Source organism: Manihot esculenta, chromosome 11, assembly GCF_001659605.2.
Source record: "Manihot esculenta cultivar AM560-2 chromosome 11, M.esculenta_v8, whole genome shotgun sequence".
Lineage (NCBI taxonomy): Eukaryota > Viridiplantae > Streptophyta > Magnoliopsida > Malpighiales > Euphorbiaceae > Manihot > Manihot esculenta.
Window position 1 is genome coordinate 16,030,125 of NC_035171.2, and position 20,366 is coordinate 16,050,490.

Below are 20,366 nucleotides of genomic sequence, written 5' to 3' on the forward strand. Positions count from 1 at the left end.
GATTTCCTTGTTCCTTAGCTTTCTGATCTGGGTGTCTAGGATCCGTACCGGCTGCTCAACATAGGTGAGATCCTCTTGGATCTCCACATCAGGCTCACTAAGAACCTTGCCCGGATCTGACACGAACCTTCTCAACATAGAAACATGGAAAACCGGATGGATTCTCTCCATTGAAGCAGGTAAATCCAGCTTGTACGATACATTCTCAATCTTTTGCAAGACTTCAAAGGGTCCGATGTACCGCGGAGCCAGCTTACCTTTCTTCCCAAACCGAACCACTCCTTTCATTGGAGACACCTTGAGCAATACCAGATCCCCCTCCTGAAACTCTACTTGCCTTCTGCGGATGTCTGCATAACTCTTCTGTCTGCTTACAGCAGTCTTGATTCTTTCTCTGATTAAGGGTACCACCCTACTGGTGATTTCTACTAGCTCAGGCCCTGCCAAGGCCTTTTGTCCAACTTCTTCCCAGCAAACAGGTGACCTGCACTTCCTTCCATATAAAGCTTCATATGGAGCCATCCCGATGCTAGCATGATGGCTGTTATTGTAGGCAAACTCCACCAAAGGTAGATGCTGCCTCCAAGAACCGCCAAAGTCCAGCACACACATTCTTAGCATATCTTCTATGGTCTGGATGGTCCTCTCTGACTGTCCGTCTGTCTGTGGATGGAAGGCAGTACTGAAATCCAACCTGGTACCCATGGCATCCTGCAGACTCCGCCAAAACCTGGAGGTGAACTGGGGTCCTCTATCTGACACTATAGAAACAGGAACTCCGTGCAGTCTGACTATCTCATCAACATACACCTGCGCCAACTTGTCCACAAAATAGCCACTACTGACAGGGATGAAGTGAGCAGATTTGGTGAGTCTGTCCACAATCACCCATATGGAGTCCAATCTGTTGGACGTCGCCAGTAACCCCACTACGAAGTCCATAGCTATATTCTCCCATTTCCACTCTGGAATAGGTAGCGGGTTAAGCATTCCAGCCGGCTTCTGATGTTCCAGCTTCACCCTCTGACACACTTCACAGGCTGATACAAACTGTGCCAATTCTCTCTTCATAGCTGGCCACCAATAAACCTTTTTCAGATCTTGATACATCTTGGTGGCTCCGGGGTGAATGTTGTATCTTGCATTATGAGCCTCTCTCATAATGTCTCCTTTTAGCCCTATGTCATCTGGTACACATAAACGACTCCCATAGTGGAGGATCCCCTTGTTGTCGAATCTGAACTCGCTGTCTTTGCCTGACTGAACAGTCCTGACAATCTTCACTAACTCTGGGTCCTCATGCTGTTTCTGAGCCACTTGCTCCAGAAACACAGGTGTCACTCTCATCTGGGCCACTAAAGCACCTGTACCAGACAACTCCAACTGTAGACCTTCATCAAAGAGCTTGTAAAACTCCTTCACCACTGGTCTCCTCTCTGCCGTGATGTGGGATAGACTGCCTAGTGACTTCCGGCTTAGGGCGTCTGCCACGACATTCGCCTTACTCGGATGATACTGAATCTTGCAAGCATAGTCACTCAGCAGCTCTACCCATCTCCTCTGTCTCAAGTTCAAATCTCTTTGACTCAAGATGTACTGCAGGCTTTTATGATCTGTGAAGATCTCACATTTTACCCCATAGAGGTAGTGCCTCCACATCTTGAGTGCAAAGATTACTGCTGCCATCTCAAGGTCATGTGTGGGGTAATTCAACTCATGCTTCTTCAGCTGTCTAGAAGCATAAGCAATTACCCTTTCATTCTGCATTAGTACACAACCCAGTCCCACACGGGACGCATCACAAAAGACTGTAAAGTCTTCCTCACTAGATGGCAGAGCTAACACTGGTGCTGAAGTCAACCTCTTCTTAAGCTCTTCAAAACTCTCTTCGCACTGGTCGGTCCACACAAACTTTTGATTCTTCCTGGTCAACCTGGTCAGAGGAGCTGCTATTTTCGAGAAGTCCTGAACGAACCTCCTGTAGTAACCTGCCAAACCCAAGAAACTCCTAATTTCCGTCACTGAAGTGGGTCTAGGCCAGTTAGCCACAGCTTCTACCTTCTTGGGACTCTATCCCATTTTCTGACACTACATGCCCCAAGAACGAAATGCTCCTCAGCCAGAACTCACACTTAGAGAACTTGGCATACAAGCCATGTTCCCTCAAGGTCTGCAGAACCAACCTCAGATGATGGGCATGCTCCTCTGCATTCCTGGAATACACCAAGATATCATCTATGAAGACAATAACAAAGTGATCCAGGTACTGACTAAACACTCTGTTCATGAGATCCATGAATGCTGCAGGGGCGTTGGTTAATCTGAACGGCATTACAAGGAACTCAAAATGCCCATATCTGGTCCTGAAGGCTGTCTTCGACACATCCTCCTCCCTTATCCTTAGCTGATGGTACCCCGATCTCAGATCTATTTTGGAGAAACAACCCGCTCCTGCTAGCTGGTCGAATAGATCGTCGATCCTTGGCAATGGGTACTTGTTCTTGGTAGTGAATTTGTTCAACTGTCTGTAGTCGATACAAAGTCTAAGGGATCCATCCTTCTTTCTCACAAACAAAACTGGAGCACCCCAGGGTGAGGTACTCGGTCGGATGAAACCCTTGTCTACCAGCTCCTGCAACTGCTCCTTCAACTCTTTCAATTCTGCTTGTGCCATCCTGTAGGGAGGGATAGAGATCGGTCGGGTTCCAGGCATCAGTTCTATCTCGAACTCTATCTCCCTAGCAGTGGTAAACCTGGCAGCTCGTCTGGGAACACATCTAAGAACTCTCTAACCACTGGCACCGAGGCGGGTTCTCTGACCTGACTGCTAAGCTCTCTCACATGAGCCAAATACCCCTGACATCCCTTCCTAAGCAACCTACGAGCTTGAAGAGCTGATATCAGACCTCTAGGTGTACCCCTCCTGTCTCCCCTGAAGACAACCTCTGACCCATCCTGACCTCTGAACCTGACTACCTTGTCCCTGCAGTCCAAGGTAGCACCATGGGTAGATAACCAGTCCATCCCTAGAATGACGTCAAAATCTGTCGAATCTAGAACCACTAGGTCGGCGGACAAGCATCTTCCCTCAACGAACACAGGACTACACTGACAGACTGACTCTGCCACTGATGGTTCACACTTGGGTCCACTGACCCAGAGAGGACACTCTAACCCAGAAGTCATCAGACCCAACCTCCCCACGGCTCTCGGAGCGATAAAAGAATGAGATGCACCAGGGTCCATCAAGGCATACACATCTGAACAACCAATGATTAAGTTACCTGCCACCACGGTGTTAGATGCATCTGCCTCCTGCTGGGTCATTGTGAAGATCTGTGCTGGAGCTGATGGACCTTCACCTCTGAAACCCGCTGAAGAAGAGGCTGCCTCTCTCCCTCTGCCTCTGCCACTGGCCTGAGTCATAGCTGGAGCTGCTGGCTGCGCTACACTGCCTGAGGCTGTCTGTTGGGACTGAGCCATCGGGACTGCTCTTGGACATTCTCGAGCCATATGCCCCTCCTGACCACATCTGAAGCAGGCGTTCGTCCCAAACCGACATACTCCCTTGTGTGGCCTACCACACCTCGCACAAACTGCATTATCAGCACCAGAGCTTGAGCCACTCCCAAATCCCAGACTGGACTTGACTTTGCTCCAGAACTTGTTCTTCTTACCCTTGGGTTTACCCCATCTCTTACTGCCTGAGGCTGCTGCACTCAGGGTAGAGGGATCTAACCTCCCCCCACCCGGAGTTTTAGAACCAGAAGGCTGTGCCACTATCTGCTTAACTGTCCCCTAAATGATGGCACTGGCCTCCATTTTCCTGGCCATATCTACTATGGCATGGAAGCTCTCCCTGTCCACGGACTGAATCAAGGAGGAATACCTGGAATGAAGTTTCATGACATACCTCCTTGACTTCTTCGAATCTGTATCCAGACTCTACCCAGCAAAAGGCAACAGCTCCAAGAATCTGTCGGTGTACTCCTCTACACTCATATCCTCTGTCTGCCTCAACTGTTCAAACTCTATCATTTTCAGTTCCCTTGAACTATCGGGAAAAGCCCATCCTGCAAACTCGTTTGCAAACTCTTCCCAAGACAAGCTTTCCACCCTCGGGCTCACATAACTCTTAAACCACTCTCGGGCTTTCTTGCATTTTAATGTGAACCCAGCCATCTGAATGGCTCTACTGTCATCCGCCCCTAACTCCTCTGTAATAGTCTTGACCCTCTCAAGATACACAAACGGGTCATCACCTGACTCAAACTGGGGAGCACCCAGCTTCATGTATTCAGTCATCTTGACCTTGCTCCTACTGGCTGAGCTAGGTCTAGAAGGTTGAGTAACTGGGGCTGCTGGTTCTGTAGGTGGTGGAGGTGGTGTAACATTTTCTGAGGTAGGGTTTGCTGGATTTGGATAGTAAGGTGGGGGTGGATACATTGGGTATTGTGAATATGGTGGGTAGTAGGGTGGGTATGGCATCTGTGTGGGATAAGGGGTGAAGCTAGGGTAATCCGATGTACCTCCCATCGAATACCCGGGATTTTGTGAGAAGTGTGGGTAGTAGGGTGGCTGAACAAATCCCGAGGCCTGAGTGCCTCCTTGGGACTCTCCCATTCCCTCTTCTGACAAGTTAACTCCCAGACTGCCATCCCTCCTCTGCTCTACATCCATATCATCCCCCATGTCCTCTGACATTCCTCCCTGAACTGTTCCCCTCACTGATCTGCTCCTACCCATATCCAGAGACCTTCTAGGGTCTCTTACTGCTCTTTCTCGGTTAGACCTACTAGACATTGCCCTAGGCAATGTAGGAGGACGGGCACTCGTGCCCTCATCCTCAGGTGGCACTCCAGTCAATCGTGCCGATCGACGAGTTCCCCTCATCATGTTTTCTGAAAGGCAGCACATAACAAGCAAACATTAGCATCATATGGTTCATGTGGGCACACATGAACCCTCATCATATACATCACATATCATAGCATATCATTAATGCACATGCATATTATCATGGCATTTCACATCATCATCCAAGACAGGACTCCACATCCTATCCTAATGGACATGACCTTTCCTATTGTGCTTGACCTTGTACAACATCTATGAGCCCGACACTTTAGGTCTGACCATATGAACCTCAAGCTCTGATACCATTCTGTAACGACCCGAAAATCGGACAGCTACCGGCGCTAGGATCCAGGTCGGCTTAAGGCCGCCGGGACCCGTAGCAAGCCTAACATGCATCCTGTGAACCTGTTTAATCCCATACATGATCAACAACATACATAAAAATTTAAAACTTTTCTTTCATTCATTTCCTCATACACCAAACTCAACCTGTACATGCACTGAACATAGTCATAATCATAAACTTGACCCCTCTGTGGGATCTCATCAATGCCCCCAATGGGTGGCATAACATGTGTTGAGTTGGCTACACATAGTCATCAATAAACATTAAGATCATATATCAAAAGGGATTACAATATACTATGGTCAAGCACACTTCTAAACCTCAATATTGTTACATTACATATCTATACATCATTATACAATTTGTCGTGTCCACATTCTAGCTATTACATAACCATGACTTATTTACTCTATCCGGACTCCTGCTCTATACTGTACCTGCAAGCCTGGGGGTAAAGGGTGAGGGGTGAGCTAAAAGCCCAGTGAGCAGAACTATAAAACATATTAACACTATGCTCTATGAAATGCATCATAACACAAACAATTCACATAAGGGTTGGGTGAACTTGTCACCAATTAGTCCAAGCTAACTCTGTGCCAGGCCGTAGCATGGGGTCCTGGTCTTCCTGTCATAACATACATTACTTACCATTGCCCCAGGGCCTCCTCTGGGCTCATGGTCTTCGAGTCTCATAACCGTGCCAGGCCGTAGAATGGGGTCCTGGTCTTTCCTTACTCTGTGCCAAGCCGTAGAATGGGGTCCTAGTCTTCCTGTCATGGACTAATTGGGTCATCCAATATTCACCCACATCAACAACAATCGATGCAATGCGGCATATGCGTGAAAACTAATGCAATCATCCTATTGCATAATCATGATGCATGAAACATGATAAAACATTTAATTTCTCAATTTAAAAGATTTAGTTTAGTTCCACTCACCTCTGGCTGACTCTGACAACGCCGAAGCAGCTGAACTCACTGCTGGGGTCCTCGGTTCCTCGGGTCCAAACCTACACAGGTGGACTCAAATGAGGGACCAAACACACCTGAACATAACTATAAACTACTCCCCAAAAACCCCCTAAAACATCATGAAACAACCATAGAAAAACATGCAAAGGAGGCCTGGACAGGGCATTTTCGGCGGCAGGTTCGGCGGCCGAAAGTCCCTCCAGAGCCGAAAGTCAGGCAGGTTCGGCGGCACCTTCGGCGGCCGAAACTCCCAGACAGAGACGAAACTCATGCATGTTCGACGGCACTTTCGGCGGCCGAAACTACCAGACAAAGACGAAAGTCTCCTTTCGGGGGCAGGCTTCGGCAGCCGAAAGGCTTGCCTCCCCAGCCATGTTCGGCGGCCGAAAGTCCTTCGGCTGCCGAACCTGGTTTCTGCCAAAGGGCAGAAACTTGGCTCCTTTTGCACATTTCGCCTCCCAACCTTCCAAACATGCAACAAACCTATTCTACAACACTCATACACAAGCATACATGTTCCTAGGGGCCTCAAACCATCATAAACCCCATCTACAACACATCAAGCATCCACATTGTTCATGAACATACATTTATACCCATAAACATAACCATAACCTAAACATGCATTCTATCCCATAGATCTACTTAAAACTTACTTAAAACATGCAATGAGCTTAAGATCGGCTCTTACCTCTTGAAGATCGAGAGAGAGACGACCTAAACTCGAAGTTGGGAGAGATTGAGTTCTTGAACCTCCAAGCTCCAAAACTTTGCTCAAAAGCTCAAATCTTCAAAACAAAGTTAAAACAAATGAAAATCTTGAAAGATCTAGAGAAAAAACATCAAAGATTGGTGAGGGACGGCGGAGAGCTCACCTTGGCCGAAAATGGAGAAAAAGCTCGCCCGTTTTCGGCTAAGGGACCCTTTTATAGTGGCTGGCCAGGCCACATTCGGGGGCCGAACGTGCCTCCGCATGCATGCCATGTTCGGCGGCCGAACTTGAGGTTCGGCGGCCGAACCTGGACTTCCTCACTTATGCCTTCGGGGGCCTAAGGCACACCCGAAATGCCTGTATGTTCGGCGGCCGAACTTGAGTTTCGGCGGCCGAACCTGAGTTTTCCTCCAAGGTTCTTTTCATGCAAAAACTCATTTCCTTTTTACTTAAAACCATAAAACACATTAAAACATTTTATGAAAACATGGTTTTACCCTTCTAGAGGTCTCCGACATCCGAGATTCCATCGGACGGTAGGAATTCCTATACCGGAGTCTAGCCGGGTATTACACTAATATTCGCACTGTAATATGAAGCTTACAGTATAAACATTAAGAATATTATATAGGTTACTGTGATATATCCTAATAGGTCATTATTGCATCCTTCTTATTTTTTTTTCTTTTATGATGTGGAACCTATGGTAGAAGTCTCAAACCGACACACAAGAAGATATAGAATTTCAAAGATTTGATAAACCCACATCCTATGGCATCCCACACTTAGAAAAGCAGAAACACCGATGATAGAAGGATTTTAGATGAGAATTGAACAAACGCCACAATGAATAGTTGATAAGTCAGCCAAGATTCTTATAGTAATTGATGAAAGCAAATCCTCATTCTCACTCAAAGCAAGTACACGCCAGAAAAGCGTGAAAGAGATCTAAAATTTTGTTTTATGGTAGTTGTCCTTACAAGTGTTCAATTATCCTTATATAGTAAAAAAAAACTAAAACCCTTAGAGCACACACTAGGCTTGGCCGAGTCTCTACAAGGCCCAAGTCCATTCACCTCCTAAATAACACAATAAGCTCATAAGTAATAAAATATAAGTCCAAAACATGCCCAACACACTAAACTAGTTAAAGGCAAAAAAATATAGATTGTTGGTATAATACAAGCCCAAACAAAGTCAAACTAAGTATATGCTTAAATAACAACTCATAACAAACCCATCATGAAAAGGCTGAATCTTCACGAAATTAGGCAGCTCCATCTTCATTACACACCTCGAGCAAGGTGAGTAGTTTAGGTGTGCCTTCAAGCTCAACAAGACATTTGCCAATGGCAAACTCAGTTAACTCTTGTGTTACTTATTCTTGAATGTGTAATGACATAGCTACTCCAAGCTGTTTAGCTTTGCTTCTTATCACTGGTCCACTAGGAAGTACCAATGGATCCTTGCTCCTTTGATTCTCATGTGAGTGTGCTTGCTGGTCCGTATCATTTGATTATTTTATTTTTCAAGCTACACATAAACCCATATAGATTAATGTGTCCTAACCAACTATTTCATTCATAAACTGTTAAAATGACACATCACTCTACATCCAAGGCAGTTATACTATATTCATGAGTGCTTCCAATTGGGTTCGCACAATATATGCCTCATTTTTTAACTCATTATATAAGCCCTTAGGGTACATGTCATAGATAGATCGTAACAAATGTGCCAACTCAAATCTACCCACCACCTCATACTCAAAAATAATAATTACACTCTATAAATACAAAACCATACCACCTAAAGTGTAACGCTGAAACTAGAAGAAATGAATTACAAAAAATAGATAAACAAGGAACCTATACTCCGCATGTGACAGACTACAAACAATGTAACAATGTTCCCATTGAATCTAGAGCCTATACTTTGATACCAATGTTTCATGACCCAACCTCGTGGGCCAGATCGGCACTAAGACTTAAGCCAATATAAGGACTCCAAAATCCATAGTAAGCCTCAAATCACATTAAACCCAAAATTTGGCTCAAAAGAATAATGCTCACTTCCCAAGCATTAAATCTTACAGTCACTGCGGAGTTATAGAGTTAAAGTTTAAATAAAATAAAATAATAATATATATAGATAATCATACGAGAATGATTTGCAGATGAACCTTCCAAGGAAGCCAACATGTCAACTGGAGAAAAAAATATTTAAACAGGGGTGAGCGATCAACTTAATAAGTATAGATATTGAATATCAAAAAATTTTTATAAATCAATTTACAACTAATGCAACCTAAAATGAAATGCACAATTAACACATAACACAAAAAAGACATTAAAATGCGCACAAGAAGATAATAAGGAGTCATACATGCACTCACGCACACATCCATCATACATTCTATACATATGAGATCTTTTGATCAATAGGTTCAGCAATATTAACTCAAGCCGATTTCTTTTAATTCCTAATGCGAGAGACATTGAGCTCAACTCATCCACCCCGACTATCCATATCCATAAGGATAGGGCTCAAGCGAGATTAACTCAAGCCAATATGCTCGTCCAATCCATATCCACCATATACTATATATACTCACGCACTCCGCTCCAAATTATCTCCAAGGCAACATCCACAAATAATGACAATAAATAAATAGGTAGTAGTTAAAATGTTCCTAATATACATAACTAAATTATACATATAAATCAAAATGTATGGGCATGCTAAACATATATATATATAATATTAAAATTTGTAAAGATATTCAACATCCAACTTACAGATTTGTCGACCTTACTATTGTTGGCTCGACTGGAAGGGATAAGATGGTCGATACTGATTACCTATAAAGATGTATCGACATTTATCAAATGTTAATCACAAATGGAAAAAGTAAATTGTAGAAGCAAAAAATTATAATTCTAAAAATTTGCCAAATTTTTGGCAAAGTTTCCTTGTAACTATACCTAACTCCCTGCAAAGAAAACTCAACCATAATTACAAAAGACCTCGGGCAACAACAAATTTCACAAGACCCAACAAGACCAATAACAATCCTAATTCTAGGTCCAAATCTCCACATCTAATTTAGATTTCATAATTCCACTATTGTCAAAAAAATTATAAAAACATTCTTATAAGTTCTTTTAAATATTGTTAAACACTTAAAATTTATTTTAAATATTTATTGCAATCATATAATATTTTATTAATTAATTATAGTTCAAAATTATATAACTTGAGTTAGGATTTACCTTTATAAAAATGAACACCTGAAACACATTCAGACTATCTGAAATTGGTGAAAACGATTATAAATATGACCATCTTTTGAAACGGTCCACCAAGTACTTTCTGAAAATTTAATCCCGAGCGTTAGTGAGCTATTAATACTCCGAATACACTTTTGAAATGCCCAAGATTCACTGGTTATAGAGCTTATGACGATTTGTCAAAATTTCCTTCCGATAGTTTAATATCGGTCAAATTAATTTCGTCTATCTATTTATCGTCTTCATCATATGTTCCGATCGAGACGTACTAGGTGTCAAATTGAAACTTGTGGATGTATATCACAATTACCGAACTTAATCATTAAAATATGTCGTTGATCAGTCGAGATCTAAGACATAATTCTCAATTTTCTCTCTTCTGAATCTCATCGAAAACTTCATGAAATTCGGTGAAGTTGGTCCCAAATGAAAGTCCATATTGCTAGAAGTCTAATGCCACCGAAAACGCCTTAATCTAACATCAGAATCGTTGGAAATGACGTTGAAAAGTTTTGGTTGCTTGTTTTCTCTCTCTTCATGATTTTCTCTCTGCTCGCCGAAATTTGAAATTGTTCTGGTCATGGGAGATTCGCCGACCGCCACTTGTCTTCTGGTGAAGCTCGATATTGCTAATTATGCGGGTGGTGGCTGATGAAAATGAAAGAAAGAAGAAGAAAAGGAAAGAGAAGAAGAGAGAAAGAGAGAGGGAGTGTGGGGAGGGGTCCAGGGATACTGCACACTTTTTCTTCTTTACTTCTCTCTTTTTTTTTATGAAAACTATAACTTAATCCTTAATTTTTTAAAATAATTTAAATCAGTACAAATTCTTTTATATAAATCCATTTGAGTTTCAAATATTAAGTTAACTCTGTCAATACATTTACATATCTATTTATGGAATAATTACTTAAAATAATATTAATTATTTTATAACTTAAATAATTTAATACTGAATTTAATAATTTAATTTATTATAGTACTACATGTCAATAAGTTTTTAAAATACCATAATTCAATTTATTAAAATGAAAAATTAAAAACTACAAAACACCCATATATATTAAAATAATATGATAGAATAAAATAATAAATTTATAAATCAATTAAATATTAATAATTTTTTTTTTTTTGAAATAGGGGTGGGGGAGTCGAAAAATATTAACAAATTTTAAAATACTATTTTAAAATAATGTAATTATAGTAACTCAACATTATTACGTTTACATTACAATATTTACTAATAAATTAATAACTAATAAAATAAATATTTTTTTTATTTCATTCTCTTTTAAAATATTGAAAATTAATAAAATCAATAGTTTAAATATAAAAATAATATATGCATAAATAAATAGCATAGAAAAAATTTGTCAAATTCATAACTAATTTAATATTTTTAAAATTTAAAATTTCTCCAAATCATAATATTAATAAAATAACTTTTTAAATAAAATATTTTTTAAAAAAAATTTCAAGTTGTTACATTATTAGTTATGAAATATTGAAGAAATTAAAAATAATATTTAGCATAATTTAGCTTAAGAATATATATAAAAAATAATAAAATAATTTTTTTAGGATACTAATCAACCACTTTTTTTAAATTATACTAATATTTAGAGTAAATTTTAAAAAATAATAATATATTTTTAACTCTTAAACATAATGCTAATTAGCCATTTTTTCTAAACTATGCTAATATTTAAAGTAAATTTTAAAAAAATTAATAATATGCAGATTAATTTAGGATTTAATTGTTTCACCTGAGTTCGTTCTGGTAATGTATCTCCACATGCAAAGCATCTTTCTCAAAACCAAATCTATTATCCTTCTTTTGCATTGACCTTCATTCACACTTGACTTGAGCTCAGCTCAGCTAACTGTGTACGGCCCTCCGTTTCAGAGCATTCACCAAGCTTTGAGCCCCGCTGGAATCATGAGCTAACCCATGTGACTGCTTCAGTCTGTATATACATATACACAGTCCAATAATGGAAGCCTAACAGTCTGAGCCAGCCACTCTTCTGACGCCACCCACTGCCTCCACAACCCTACAAATACAAGCACTAAACCCAGAACCACAAGCCATAAGATACCAATTTTCCACTATTTTATGCTAGCTAGAGCTTAGAGTCATGGGTATTCGCTTGCCTTTCATGTTTCATAATGTGAAGCAAATCCTCAAAGGGAAGCACTCCCACCACCACCTTTCAAGAAATCAGTCAGACGTACCAAAAGGGCATGTAGCAGTTTACGTTGGAGAGCATCAATGGCGACGATTTGTGGTTCCCATATCATATCTGAGCCATCCTTTGTTCCAAGATTTGCTTAACCGAGCTGAACAAGAGTTTGGCTTCAATCATCCAATGGGTGGCCTTACAATTCCTTGCAGAGAAGACACCTTCCTTCATCTCATCACTTGTAATTTTCATGCCTCGTGAAAGAATAAGAGAGAGCGATGTGAAGTCAGAGTTTTGTCTTTGTTTTGTTAGTCAGGCATGTACAGATATTTTTCAATTGTGATTGAGCAATTTGAATCGTTCGTCCCTGATGAATTTAACTTCAGTGTGCAGAGTTTATATTATTAAATCTGTATGGGTAAAATACTGTTAAGTCTTTTTTTTTTTTTTTTTTTTTTTCTAAAGGTAAAGATAGATTAAGTACCAAGAAAGCAGTACAAAGGCCCCTGGCCCAGTTACAGTTAGTTTATACATATAGACATCAGGCATCAGCAATAGTAGGCTTTGGTTAATAAGGGGTGTAAACGAACCGAGCCGAGCCGAGCTTTGAAGAGCTCAAGCTTGGCTCGTTAAAATTTTTTCGAGCTCGAGCCAAATTCGAGCTTTACTCATATCGAACTCGAACCGAGTATTAAGAAGCTCAAGCTTGGCTCGTTTAGCAAACGAGCTTAGACGAGTTGAGTTTTTATCGAGCTGAGTCGAGCTTTTATCGAGTTGAGTCGAGAATAGTTCACGAGTAATTTAATTTATTTACATGTATAATGAGTTTTAGTTTAAAACTAATAAGTTTAAAACTAAAATAATTTTAGTTAAATAAGTATATCTACAAATTAGCATGTACAATTATAAAAATGAGTTTTTAAATCTTAATAATTCAAATATATGCAAGTTTAAGAGTGTAACTAAACTATATAGAGCTGAATTTTAAAAAATTTAGATTTGGCTCATTAAAGTATATGCAGGGTTTGAGTTTATTTCTCTTATGATAGTAATTTCAGTTTGCTTAACGAGACCGTTCACGAGCCTATTTGCGAGCCTGCTCATGAACTCAGAAATGAGCCGAGCTCACGAGCCTTAACGAGCCGAATACTATGGAGCTCAAACTTGACTCATTTACCAAACGAGCCTAAAAATTAAGCTCGAACTTGGCTCGTTTAGAAATCGAGTCGAGCTCGGTCGAGCTTTTATCGAATCGAATCTCGAATAGTTTACGAACGGTTTGGTTCATTTACACCCCTATTGGTTATATCTTACTTGAGATGGCATACTGATCCAGAGGATATCCTTCGTCCAAATAAATAACAATAGAATCTCCCTATCATCAAAATACAATTTTTACCCATCGTCCTTCAATTTTGTACTTTCATAATTTGATTATTCAATTTAATTTTTTTTAGAACTTCTTTAACTTTAATTTTGTTACAAAAAATTGCTATTATAAATTTCTAGATTAACAAAAATAAATAAATAAATAAATATATATATATATATATATATATATATATATATCCTCTTTTCTCCAATAATTTTTGTACAATTTTCTTTTTTTTTTCTCTCTTTCAAAAAATACATATTAATAGTTTTAACACTAAATTTTTAAATTTAAATATTATTTGTTAAATATAATATTAATTTTAAGAAATTATTATTATTATTATTATTATTATTATTATTATTTTATTGAGAGATTCATTTATTCTAGCCATTTCAGTTGTTTAATTATACCGTCAATTTCCTCAAACATATTTCAATCCGTGGAAAGTTTTTTAATCATATTAATTGCTAACATTTAATAAAGGATGCAAAAAAAAGAAAAAGAAAAAGAAAGTTAGGATATTGAATTAATTTATTTTTATTATTTATTACATTATCTTATTTTTATCTTATTTTATTTTAAATATTAAAGTTAGATAAATGTTTTAACTTAATAAAATATTTAAATTATTTTTAACAATAGTAGCTTATAATAATTATTATATTAAAATAATAATTAATAATAAAATAAAAGTGAAATTAAAATTAATAATATTTTTAGTAATATTTAAAATTTATGAATTGCCACAATTTATTTAATATTTGAATATTTATTTATTATTTAATTTTATGAAAAAAATAAACAAATAAAAGAGTAAAAAGATTTAATTCTACTTGGAAGAAATAAAAAGATTATTTCTAATTATTAAAAAATAATAGAAATTAATTTTATATATGATTTTATTAGTGTAAATACATTATTATTATTATTATTATTATTATTATTATTATTATTATTATTATTATTGAAGATATCTAAAACTTATTAAATTTTGATTGAAAAGATGAAATTATATAATAAATAAGGAAAGAGAAATAATATTTTAATTGAATTAACTTAAAAACCGACGATAGAAGATAAAAGGGAGTTTGATTATATTTAAATTCAAGTTGTAAGAGTTCTAAGAAAAAAAATTAACAACCACAAATAAAAATTACCCATTAAATCATAAATAATAGGTAAAAAAATGAAAAAATAAATTAAAAAAAATTATAAAGTGAAACAGTTGTATCATCTAAAATATTTATATAATATAATAAATAAATAAGATATAAATATTTATAAAAGAAATAATTATTTTTTTTAAATATTAGTTAGTTATAATTTTATTAGAATTCAATCATAATTTATATGTTATATTTATATAATTATTTAATTTTTATTAGCTTGTTATATAAATAATCCTATATTGATACAATGGTTTTCCGTGTAATTTCTCGAAGAAAAGGCCCCATTCAATAAATGACAGACCTCTGCCTTGACTCTACGAGACCTTTGCATGCCGTCACTTCCAAAAACATCGGCCCATGACCTGTAATGATCCATCTCAATAACACAAAATAACAATTAGAGGAAAAGTAAGCATAATATAAATCTCAAATGCAATAACCCTTACAAAATGAAGCTCAGATTGGTGACCCAAAACAACCAAATATTTACAAAGGCATAGTCTCTTACTAATAAAGAGAGGATTAAACCCACAATTCAGGTATAAAGAAGAGGCTTCTCTCTGTTCGGAAAGGACAAAGAGAAGCTGCATACAATTGACAATAGAGCAAACATCGAAAACCTACTCCTAGAAAAGAAATAAGAGGAAACAGAGCGTTTTCTCCAGCAGGGAGAATATGGTGTACATTCAAAGCTACTAAGGGAGAAAGATTGGCCAAGTAATTTTCTTTCCCTTTCCTTTTTTGAGATTTGTAATTTCAAGACCCAAAATGGGTAATCATTGGATACGATTTCCAAGTATAGGAAAAATGAATAGAGCCAGCCAATAGGCTAAACTTTGAAGACGGTCCAGGTCATAAGGTCCCCATTCGGCTGCATACAGAAGGCAAAATGCAAATTGCCGCTAAATTACTTCTTCACGGTGCTTTCGTTTTGGAAGGTATAATTACTATTATAGATATGCTGGTTTTGTTGGCTTGATATCCGTTCTGTATTTTGGTGCTAGATTCTCTCTCTTGAATGCTTCAAGCTAATTCGATTTGCGATTTTAGGATCCAATTATTAGTCAGGGAACTTTATTTTTATTTATACATTTATTTAAATATTTTTTGTTGGGTGGTTTTATATTTTATATCAGCATTTTAACACCATAAAAAATATTTATAATTTAAATGTTTCTATTAGAAAAAATAAGGCCTCGATTAATTTCAAATCATAATATTGAAATTATTAAAATTAGATTGAAAAAATCGAGAAATAGAACCTCTAATTTTATTCATTCTCAACAGCTATGAGATGTTCATTTTTGGAGTGATTTTTTTTATCGACGGATGCTGCTATTTACACTCATAGTCTTTGAAGGATGAGAACTAACAATGTAGCATCTATGATACGAACCAGCAAACCCAATCACATGAGAATCAAGGAAGCAATGATCCATTGGTGCTCCCTAGTGGACCCATGACAAGGAGCAAAGCTAAGAAGCTTGAAGCAGCTATGAACTTACACATTCAAGAACAAGTAACACAAGAATTGACTGAGCTTGCCTTTGGCAAATGTCTCGTGAAGCTTGAAGACACACCTAAGCTACTCACCTTGCTTAAGGTGTGTAATGGAGATAGCGCTGTCTAATTTATTCAGCATTGATATGATGGGCTTGCTATATTTTTATGATTTAACACTTGTTTTATTTTAGATTTGTTTGGACTTGTATTCTGGCCATATTTTATCTTTTAAGTTTTAGAGTGTTGGGCCATGTTTTGGGCTTATGTTTTAATACTTATGCGTTATTTTAGTGTGTGATTGGGCTTGGACCTTAAGTGTTTAAGTCAGACCCAAGAAGAGTGTTTAGGGTTTTATTTGTTTTTCTCCTTACTATATAAGGATAAGAAACAATTGTAAGAGGCAGCTTTTCATCAAATATTTCAGAATTCTTTTCATGCCTTTGGCGTGTATTGCTTTGAGTGAGAGTGAGGATTTGCTTTCATCAATTGCACCAAGAATCTTAGCTAACTTATCAACTATCCGTTGTGGCGTTTGTCGGATTCTCATCTAAATCCTTCAATCATTGGTGTTTCAGCTTCTCTAAGTTTGGAATGCCATAGGAGGTGAGTTTATCAAATCTTTGGATTCCATATCTACTTGTGCATATGGGTTTGAGGCTTGTGCCATAGGGTTCCGCGTCAGTTGGTATCAGAGCCAAAGTGATGTAAATTCTTATTTATCTCAGGATCTAGAGTTTTTTTTTTCTAAGTTTTCCTTTTCTTCGTTATTGATTTCGGTGAAAGCTTTTGTGTCCATGGCTGCACCTTCTTGATCACTAATCACAAAAAAAAAAAATGAAAAAAAAATCGCCTTTGCCATATTTATCTTGATCTGGCTGAAATTGTGATATGCTTCCTTTTTCAACCATATTTCCTTACCTATCTCAATTGATTGCTGTAGTTTATGGAAATCAATTTTGAATTTTGAATTGGGTTGAATCCAGATTAGGAGACAAAAGAAATCTGCCTATTTCTTAAGGTGCACATTTAAGGCAACTGCATCTAAATCGATTTGGTGTCAAATCCATCTTTTAATGCCCATTTTCGTCCATGATGCTGCACTGAGTGAGATTTTTTTTTTTTTAGTCTATTTGTGGGGTTTTGATACTTGCCTTTTTGGGTAGATTTAAATAGATCCGTATTTAATTTGCATTGAAGCGAATTAAATTCAAACTTTTGTCCAGATTCGTTTTTATTTGAATTCAAAGTTTCATTTTTGGTTTAAGCTTGCTTTTACTTCTTTGACATTGCTGGAGTATTGTTTGCTTGTGTCTATACTCAAGGTGATATTTTTCAAGTAGCACAAAACCTAGTTTGTGTGTTACTTTCCAAATTGTCAGTGTCTTCTTTCTAGTTTTTGCGTGCTTCCTTCTTTCTTTAGGTTTCTTCTTTGTTTCATTAAACGCACCTTGTGGTTGGTTGGTTGACCTTAGTTTCTGAAGTGCAATTGAAGAATCAGCAAAAGAGTGGTAAGTGTTCAGACACTTGAGTGCTTTCCTTTCTAACACAATATTTGCTAGTTCTCTTTGTTCTTTGTTGATTTAAGGTAGGATGAGTAAAGACAAGAATGTGGTGGATAGTACTGGTGAAAGTGAATCGAACATGGGTAACGATTATGAGATCTTTAAGAAATCAGTCAGTGATGAGTTACAAAGGCTCAGTAGGGCTCTTGAGAGGATGACCGTAAGTATGGAGAGTTTGAAAGTCTCACAGGCTTCCACTTCTATAAGAATGGCCCATCGAATTCTTAACCCCGATAGACCACAAGTCCGAGAACCTCAAGTTCGAGGTGAAGCTGATGATACAGAAGATATTGTCGGACAAGGAAGGGGGAGAGGAGAAGTTCATGGAGGTAATAGAACTGGCGTAGGGTGGAATAGAGGTGGAGATGCTAGACTTGGCAGAAATGATGATGACACCGAGACATACCAAACCAACACAATTGATGGTGACTTGAGCTCCATAAAGATGAAAGTTCCTGAATTTAAAGGGAATAACAATGCTGAAGAATACATTGAATGGGAGAGAAAAACTGAGCAAATATTTGAGTGTCATAACTATACCGAGGAGAAGAAGTCTCATATCGCCGCCGTTGAGTTTATGGGTTATGCCTCTTTCTGGTGGGATCAATTGAAATCCACTAGGAGGAATAAGAGCTTAAGGTCAGTTCCACCATGGGACTACTTGAAAGAGTTGATGCGCCAAAGATTTATTCCTTCGCACTATTATAGGGATTTGTATAACAGGTTGGCAAGACTGGTGCAAAGAGGAAAGAGTGTGGAAGAATACCACAAGGAGATGGAAATGATGATGGCTAGGGCTCATATTGAGGAGGATGAGCAAATGTTGATGTCCAGATTTCTAGGTGGTCTTAACCACTACATTGCTGAAGAACTTGACATGTACCAATACAATACCATGGAGGATATGGTAGATAAAGCAATGAAAATAGAAAGGCGACACAATGGCAGAAATAATCTTAAACTCACATACAAGTCCTCCAATAGTGGTGGTGGATTTCCAGGCTATAGAAGTGGAGAAAAGAAAGATTACAAAAGCCCAATCCAAGGGGGCAAAGATTCGGTCCCCACTAACAAAGGACCTTCTCAAGGGAATAACAAGGAACAGTCAGGTACTTCTAACTCTTCTAACCCTAATAGAGAGATAAAATGTTTTAAATGTTTGGGAAAAGGACATATTGCATCTCAATGTCCTAATAAAAGAGTTATGATAGCAACTGCTGATGGGGTGTAGTGTCTAATTCTGATCATAGTGATGATGAGCTATATGCTAATATGACTGAATTGATTGATGCTCATAATGACTGTGATGATTCGGATGTGTTTGTTGATAATGTGTTGCTTGCTGAACGTGGTGAAATGCTTGTTGCTAGGCGTGCTTTGAATATCCAGGTTAAGGAAGAAAGCCTAGAACAACGGGAAAACATATTTCACACTAGGTGTTTGGTTAATGGAAAAGTGTGTACTCTCATTATTGATAGGGGTAGTTGCACAAATGCGGCTAGTGTGTATATGGTGGAGAAATTGGGTTTGGCTTCTATTAAACACCCTAAGCCATACAGATTGCAATGGTTGAATGATTGTGGTGAGGTTAGGGTTACACGCTAAGTGCTTATACCATTTTCTATTGGTAGGTACAAGGATGAGATCTTGTGTGATGTGGTACCTATGCAGGCAAGCCATATGTTGTTGGGTAGGCCGTGGCAATATGATAGAAAGGTGCAACATGATGGGTTCAATAACAAGTACTCCTTTACTTATGAAGGACAGAAGGTTATACTTGCTCCTTTATCACCTCAAGAGGTATATGCTGATCAAATAAAGATGCTGGAGAGGGAGAGGGAGGCTTCAGCCTTGGCTACAAAGGGGAGTGAGAGCTTGAGTTCTGCGGTAAAAATGAGAGAAAAGTGTGAATCTGAGGGTAAAGAGGCTGGAAAAGAATCAAGACCAATAAATGGCCCATTGGTGAGAGAAAAGATGCAAGAGGGGAAGGCAAAACAGACATTTTATGTGAGAGCGAGAGAAGCTAAGAGAGCTATATCTTTAGGGCAGCCCATGTTGCTTATAAGATATAAGGAGGTTTTATTTGCTGACACTGATATTAACCTTTCTTCTTTGCCTTCTAGTTTTAAGTCTATGATGCAGGAATTCACTGATGTCTTTCCATATGAGCTACCTAGTGAATTGCCACCGTTGAGGGGGATTGAGCATCAGATAGATTTCATACCTGGTTCTAGCATTCCAAATAGACCAGCTTACCGAAGCAATCCAATGGAAACAAAGGAAATGCAAAGGAAAATTGACAAACTTATGGAGAAGGGATTGGTGAGAGAAAGTTTAAGTCCATGTGCTGTTCCTGTGCTGCTTGTTCCAAAGAAGGATGGCACTTGGCGAATGTGTG

General features: G+C 38.1%; 1 protein-coding gene across 1 annotated transcript; it reads left to right on the forward strand.

Moving 5' to 3' along the window:
* The first annotated feature begins 12,226 nt into the window (after positions 1–12,226).
* LOC122725190 (auxin-induced protein 15A-like) lies at positions 12,227–12,716 on the forward strand. The gene has a single exon (XM_043962200.1). The coding sequence runs from the start codon at positions 12,315–12,317 to the stop codon at positions 12,618–12,620; it is 306 nt and encodes a 101-aa protein (XP_043818135.1). The 5' UTR covers positions 12,227–12,314; the 3' UTR covers positions 12,621–12,716.
* The last annotated feature ends 7,650 nt before the right edge of the window (positions 12,717–20,366 follow it).

Coding starts and splice junctions, on each gene's coding strand:
- LOC122725190 (XM_043962200.1), top strand. CDS start 12,315: ATGGGTATTCGCTTGCCTTTCATGTTTCATAATGTGAAGCAAATCCTC.